This window comes from Sinocyclocheilus grahami, unplaced genomic scaffold (genome assembly GCF_001515645.1).
Source record: "Sinocyclocheilus grahami isolate Dianchi unplaced genomic scaffold, SAMN03320097.WGS_v1.1 scaffold905.1, whole genome shotgun sequence".
Classification (NCBI taxonomy): Eukaryota; Metazoa; Chordata; class Actinopteri; order Cypriniformes; family Cyprinidae; genus Sinocyclocheilus; species Sinocyclocheilus grahami.
In genome coordinates, this window is record NW_015506084.1 from 427246 (window position 1) to 435173 (window position 7928).

General features: G+C 36.0%; 1 protein-coding gene across 1 annotated transcript in view; it reads left to right on the forward strand.

Moving 5' to 3' along the window:
• LOC107564057 (transmembrane protease serine 13-like) overlaps window positions 1–7928 on the forward strand; it is a 19147-nt gene that overhangs the window by 5133 nt on the left and 6086 nt on the right. Inside the window, exons 2-4 of the mRNA XM_016249053.1 lie at window positions 3971–4154; window positions 5998–6067; window positions 7660–7833. Coding sequence (XP_016104539.1) covers window positions 3971–4154; window positions 5998–6067; window positions 7660–7833 — 428 coding nt within the window. The remainder of the gene's footprint in view (window positions 1–3970; window positions 4155–5997; window positions 6068–7659; window positions 7834–7928) is intronic.

Sequence of the window (7928 nt, forward strand, 5' to 3'; positions counted from 1 at the left end):
AGGCAGGAAACGACCGCATCCAGAAACGCCCGAGCGGGAAGCCATCTTTAAAAAGACGCCCGTCGCTCGTGAAGCTCTTTTAGAAATTGCTCTTTTAGAAGGAAAAACACTCTTTTAGAGAGAGCGCTGAAGCGCACAGGGGAGGTCGCGGCGAGACCGCAGAATGGAAGCTGCAGCCCGCCGAGGTTTCAGCAGCCTGGATGGCAACCCCCGCTGATACGCCGTCACACCAATGCCAGCTGTTTCTCTCGAACACTCGCGGAGATTCGTCCTGTAGAAGGCTCGGCTCCGAAGCGAAAAGCTGATGTGTGTTTCGCCACGCGCACCCCGCCCCGCAGCGCGGGTATAAAAGGAGAGCGCGTGGCGAAACACGCACGCCAACTGTCATTGGCTTGTTTAGTTAACACTCGAAGGTGATTGGGCTCTCGGGCGAGATCCCAATTCATCAGTCACGACTGACGTAACGTAGAACGTGACTGACTGAAAGGGAACTCTATTGTAAAGAGTTACCTTTATGATTTGATTTATGTAAAATATGGTGATAATCTACTGCTCATATAAAATCTTACTATAAAATGCTAAAGGTAATGCATTAAAATACTACATTTAATTTATTATTTACTGCCACAGCTTGCTGCTAATTGCTTTATATAATTGCTAGTCTCTCTCTCTTTTAGATAAGGGTTAGAGTTTTGACAAACCAGTTGAAATGAAAACATTCTCATTCTCTATCTCAGCTTCAGACACAACAAAGTGAGATTTAAACCACATCTTATTTGTCAAATGCAGGCGCAAACCCTGTCTAATTGTTTGAGAGTGTTTAACCTGATATTGGATTATTTCAGCTGTCTAAAGTAGATCACCCTCAGAGAAAGGACTTATTTTAAAGCCCACTGAATATTAAGAATGGATTTAAAGAAATCTGGTGTGTTGAGGTACTTAAATAACACTCTCATTATCCTACATGTCAGAGAGAAACCCACTATTCACTCTGGACTGAAACTTACCCTGGGGTCAGTATTGTTTTGGTATGTCAGACTGTGACTCATTATTCCAGAAATTGTATCAGTTAACTAGGTTTCATAATAGGAGTACTCAAGAAAACTGAGATATTTGCTCAAAGGTTCAAAATTAGAATTTCTCACTATAAATATTACATAATAATATTCTCTCTAAAACTCTTTATTATGACTGATTCATATTTGACATCATCAAGTTGGCACTGCACCAAAAATGTGACTGGTCTGGTCCATTTTTGGTGACTGGTCGGGTTGAATACTAAAAAAAACTATTAGGCAGGCAAGCAGTAATCAAAAAACTTTTAGCTTCATGCTGTATTGTGATACTTAAAGATTGGTTTCTATGGTGTATGTAAACTACATGAATACAAAATGAATTCAATATACATTTAAAGGGCAGAAGACACCCCTACCAAATCCTGGCAACATGTGAAACATGCACCATGGCAGTGACACGGAGAGTGTAAACAAACGGGTTTATTATTATTATTTGGTCAAGAAGTGCAAGCACTTACACACCTACTCACTGGACTGAAGAAGGACATCTTCTGAAAGCGACAGAGAAAGCAGCCATTGAAACGGAAATTCAAGTGAGGTAGTCTGTAGCCTTCAAAATACATCAGTCACAAATAAAAAACTCTATACTACTGTACATAATTGAAAGCATCTGGTTCAACTGCATAGTTTCCGAAGGTGTAGGCCTACTGCAAATACAGTGCATAGCATTAATAAACAGTCAAGCCAGTCCAAATTAACCATGGTTTTATTACAAATTAAACAAACAAAAAAACATGGTCAACTTTTGTTTAATAATCTGTGACAGAGTGTTTAGGATTAGACCAACACTGCCACGACAATATTACACACAGTAAATACTGAAGTACTATGAAGTAATTTTACTACAGTCGTTACCTGAGACAGAAGATAGTGTTAGTTGCAAAAACCCAAATCAGTGCTCGTTCACGGGAGTGACAATTGTTAAATTTTTAGAGACACTGATGCCTCGCAGATGCAAATATATTTAGTAGGTTAAATATATAGAACTGTTCGAGATCCAGGTCCTGTGGTGTGTTGCCCACATCCTCAAATTTTTTTGGGAATACCATTGAAATCAACGTGAAAATCTAGACTGATTCTTTTGAGTCCAGTTTTTGTTAATTCCATTTGTGGAAAGATTCGATTCTAGAGTTCAGCTCATTGACTTATTGATTCGCTCGCAACATTGAAAGGCTCCCTAGAGGGAATATATAGAATAATACTAGACTAGACCCCTTTTATTTGCATAATTTTTGAAGTCATCATTAGAAATGCTCATTTTGTGTTCCACAAAAGAAAGTTATATGAGTTTGGAATGACATGACAATGAAAACAATTCCTATATACTTTTACAAAACTATTCATGTAAATATAAATACTTCCTGTAATGATATACACCCAGAAGAAGATACACTGTAATCTTTTTTTTTTCCATTGTCGTGCTCACAAGGAAGCAATCCATTGTATCCTAGTGACCAAACTGTTTATGTAGGTTACAGATCAGCATAGAGACGTCAACACTTTGTCAAAGGCAATCTGCCAGCCTTTCCTCAAGACAAAGTATTTCCCAGAAAACAGCACCCTCCACAGAAAAAAAAAAAAAAAAAAAAACTCTGGTTGCATCTGTCCAGTCTTATCATGGATGAAAATGGATTGGGCAGTCGTGACCGATACAAGCAAAGGGCTGAAAATGAGCAAGATGAGGAAGTGAAGCAGGTTTCCAAGCTGCATGTCTAATACAAATGCCATTTTAGATGAAGTTTCAAATATTGAACAGATTGGCAGCATATAAGGATTTGATGATGGAACATGCAATCAGTGCAAACACATAGCCTCAATAATCAGGTTTCAGTAATCACCCCAATTTAGTGACCAAAGAATCAAATTATATGCTACAAAAATGATTTTTTTTTTTCAAAGTTCAACAAGAACAAAGATTATTGGAATGCTTTTTACAAGAAAATACTTTTTCAGTCTTTCACCTTCAAAAATTTCTCATTTATTTTAATGTGTTACTTTCCGCTTTGTAATTAACTGTGACATATACTTGTAATTTTACTAGTGAAAATTGTTTGTACATCTTATTATTTTTCAGTGCACTTTCCATTTACATCGATCTGTTTCCGATCCATAAATCCATTTGAGCCGTTTCACACGGCTATACAGTACATCAAAATTTGAAAAATAAAATAAAATACAACTTCATTTCATGCCAACTTTGATTTTTAAAGCATGTCTTTTTTTTTTTTGAAGAGATTTTTCAAACTATTATCAAGGTTATGTTAAAACAAAACGGTAACACTTTACAATAAGGTTCATTAGTTAACATTAGTTAACTACTTCAGTTAACATGAACTAAGAATGAACAATAGTTCTTCAGCATTTATTAATCTTAGTTAATGTTAATTTCAACATTTACTAATGCATTATTAAAATCAACAGTTGTGCTTGTTAACATTAGTTAATGCACTGAGTTAACATGAACTAACAGTGAATAACTGTATTATCATTAACTAACATTAATAAATATGAATACATACTGTAATAAATGTACTGTTCATTGTTCGTTCATGTTAGTTAATACAATAACTAACATTAACTAATGGAACCGTATTATAAAGTGTTACCAACAAAACAAAACAAAAAGTAGACCAGAAATACAAGTATATTGACATATTTGTTATGCCATTTGACTAGAATGTAGAACTCAAAGAATTCTGGTCTGGGAGGAAAGTCAAGGCATTTCAATTATTTAGGACAAGGTACACAAACAAATTGTAAGAGCATTGTGTGGCATCTTTCTTGTTTTAAAATGATAATGCTTTACAATGGACTTGTCAAACCGCACCAACCATAATAGAGCTAATGGAAAAGTTTATAATCATTTATGAAATCTTTCACTTTTTCTTTTGTAGAAGGACCCTCCGCCACCATACTACTCTGTGGCAGCGGACCCACAGACACCTCCTATGACCTATGAGGAGGTAATTTGTCAGGACAAATATGGGTTCACACAGAAACCTGTGCCGTACTATGTTCCAAAGTATCCAGCACCAGTAAAGGTAGATGCCGTCATCATAACTACACAGCATGTTGTTGGTATGTACTGAAACTCTTCAGTCACTCCAGTTTGGTGCTACTGTTCAAAATTGCTTCCTATGTAATCTGCTCTTGCTAATTGAAGCTACTATCTGCAAACTGTTTTTACAAATTGATCATAATTGAAACAGAGAGGGCAACTGACCCTTCACCGGGAGTTTGAATGAAAGGCAATCTGACCAATCATAACGCCGAATCTCCATTTTGTACCCTTTTTAATACACTCAAACGATACCATTTTGTGGCTCTTTAAGTGTCGTGACAGATCGCTGTAGTGCCTCAGTTCAAGCTGTATATGAACCAATAATATCTTCATCTTTATTACAGCACGAAATAAACATGAATGAACATCAGAAAGTATCTTGTTTAAATGCGAAAAGTCATAACTACTAGGGCGGGCTAAAAAATATAGATTTCTCGATTTTAATCGATTCTCATTTTTACAAAACAATATCAATTCTCAAATCCCAAGAATCGAAGTCTAGCCTGTTTTCAGTTAATGAATGTAACACTGAAGCGCTCCTCCCATGCAATAGATTTCAAACCAGTGTGTTTGGAAGTCTTAGATTTCAAATTTGGACCATTTTATTACAATATTCAAACAATAAATACCGTTTTGCCACTGTTTAATGTGGCGTGACAGATCACACAGCTACGCACAGTTCAAGAGAAGCGGCAGCGTGAAGTGCGTTTGAACTGATCTCTGATGGCTTTAATACCAGTTTCAGCACAAAATAAACATGAGTAAACATCTGAAGGTATGTTAAAAGAAGGAGTACAACTTACCTAAATCCGTATCCTGCCTCATGTAATCACTCAATCAGCGTTTCAACCGCAGAAAGACGCTAATATAGCAGCTTGTAAAAAATGTTACATAACATCACATTTACCTCAGAAAAAAAACACATTCGGTGACCATAAACTTATAAGTCAGCTAGAAAAAAGTTTTCGCTAAATATTTTGCTAAAGGTATGCACCAAATAACATAACCTATTCATTATAATTTTTTTACTGTTCTTAAGTGTTTATGTTTGAATAAGTTTCTATGACAGCAACCATTTAAATGTTTATATTTCTCAAAAAAAAGATTGGAGTAGAAATATAATTATGTAACTGTAACTTTATTATTATAAAATGACACAGAGTGTAATTTAACCATTTGTGTATACATTTAGTTAATTTTAACCTTCAATAGTTTAGTAATGTAGTACCAACTGGTTCTCATTTATATTTTACAGCATTGGTTGAGATATCTTTTTTTCCTTCAGAAAATTTAGCACGTAGCCTACTGTACCTGATATATATCCAAAATAATCAATATTGAATCAGATCAAATGGGAAATCATATCGAATTGAAATCTTGTGAGTCAGAATCGAATCGTGAAATTTGAGTGAAAACCAAGCCCTAGGAACTACTCACAATTTTCCAAGGTCAAGCCCACCAACATCCATCTTCCCTCCTGTCTGATTTGTTTGGCGGACAATATGGCAGATGCAGCGTTATGATTGGTCAGATCGCCTGTCAATCAAACTCCCAGTGAAGGTTCAGCTGCTGGAAAAAAAGAATGTTCAAGAAAAAAAAGTTTGGGCTGTCAGGATGAGAAAGCAGTCTCACTTGAATGCACAGGTAGGAATACATCTATTTTTTATTAAACTACCAGTCATATTTAGTCTCAGTTTATGTCTAATTACTGTGATGCATAACTAAATGATACACGTGATACATCAGCGTAAACCTTATTAGCTATATTTGTTAATGAGACATTGTGTGGATGAATTACTGGATGATTCTTCCCATGTTGAACAATGGAATTAAGAGTTTTTTTTATTTCTTTTTTTTCAGACTGTGGCAAGCAGCAAAGTGCCTCCAGGATCATAGGGGGCAGCACCTCTCAGATTGGCCAGTGGCCTTGGCAGGTTAGCCTGCATTACACTGGAAGCCATGTTTGTGGTGGATCACTTGTCTCTCCAGACTTTGTTGTGTCAGCTGCCCATTGCTTCCAAGGGTTGGTATTCAGTCATTCAGCTGGTGATGGGAGGAACATGTAATCAATTAAATGTAATCTGAAAAGAATTAAGTTCCATAGAAGTTTTATATAATTGTGTGTGTGTTTGGGAAACTGTCAATTAGAAGCAATCAAATATAATTCTCCTTTTGTGTAATATATGTGAACAAGTATTCAAATTAAATTAATTGAACAATGAACCTACACAATAAAACTTATCCAAAATCAATGAAAACCATCAGATACTCCAACGCTATCTCATGACCAATTTGTATGTATTTTACGAGGTGGCTAATTTGTATGAATTAGTATGACCTCACTCGTAGGATTTTGTACGTTTTCTGTTAGGGGTAGGTTTAGGGCAGGGTTAGGGGTGGTCATTCGTATGAAATCCTTCGAATTTGCCACCTCGTAAAATACATATGATTTTTCGCAATACGTACACATTTCTATGAGCCAGGGTTCAAGGAAACCATTCATGGTTTCAGATCAATGGCATCCAGCACAGAACCATCATTACTTTGAACATTTTTTAAACCAGGGTTCAAAAACAGTATGACATAACGAAGCCTCGTTTGCTGAAGTCACATGACTTGGCAAGTTCGTTACAAGCTCCAAATATCTGATTCAAAACAAAATATTTGCAAATGTTTCAAAGCTTCATGAAGCAGGGTTTCAAAAGCGCCCTTCACTACATTCAGCACAAATTAACAGTCATGTTTATTCATTTGAAGGACACTTTAAAGGGGTCATGAACTGTCTTTTTTATTATTTTGTACTGTTCTCTGTGGTCCAGTTATAATGTTATCAAAATGTTTACATACAAAAAAGTGGGCCTAATAGGCTATTTTCTCTCCTATGTTTGATCCTGAAATGAATCCGTGGTAAAATGAAGTGAACAAAGGACCAAGTTCTTACTGACGTGGCACTTAATTAAAAATAAAATTCATCAAATAAATTTTAGCGTTTGGTTTCTGCATAGACCTTCGTTTTGCCACTGTCTTCATTTACCTACATGCATGAATCGGTGGGCGGGGCTAAACAGGCAGTGATGTAGAAGCAGGCGTTGATCTTCTTCTGTGGAGGCGGTGTTTAGCCACACTACTACATCATAAAGTGGCACATTCTACTACCTATAAGCTTTTTTTAGACTAATTATAAAGTTTTGATTTCTGAAATTTACAGGATGTTTTTTTAAAGCACAATGACCTCTTACATATCAAAAGATCGAGGGAATTTTGATTTCTCCGTTCATGACCCCTTTAAGCATTGAATTTAGCCTGCATGTGCATATCCCTTGGAACTGAACACACTGGTGTTGCTAATCTAATGCTCTAGAAGTTTAGCAACAGGAACTAACTTGTTCAATAGCAAATGTTTATTATTTTTAGTTGCTTTGATTTTCAGCAAGTATTTAGAACTTATTTTAATCATTATTATTTTCCCATTATAACATTTATTGAGATAAACATGTTTTTTTTTGTTGTTGTTGATCACAGCTCAATGAGGAATTCTGGAAATTGGCGTGTCTATGCTGGGGCTATTTCCCAGAGTGCCCTTCAGATACCCTACCTTGTGAAGAAGATCATAGTAAATGAGAACTACAACCGTAACAACAATGATTATGATGTCGCCTTGCTGAAACTCAGTAGTCCTGTTACCTTCTCCAGTGAGTTGGGTTTTCTTGATGAAATAGTTCCCCCTAAAATGAAAATGCACTGTTTTTTTTTTTCTACAGTGAAACCATTTAGCGCCCATAAAGTACCAT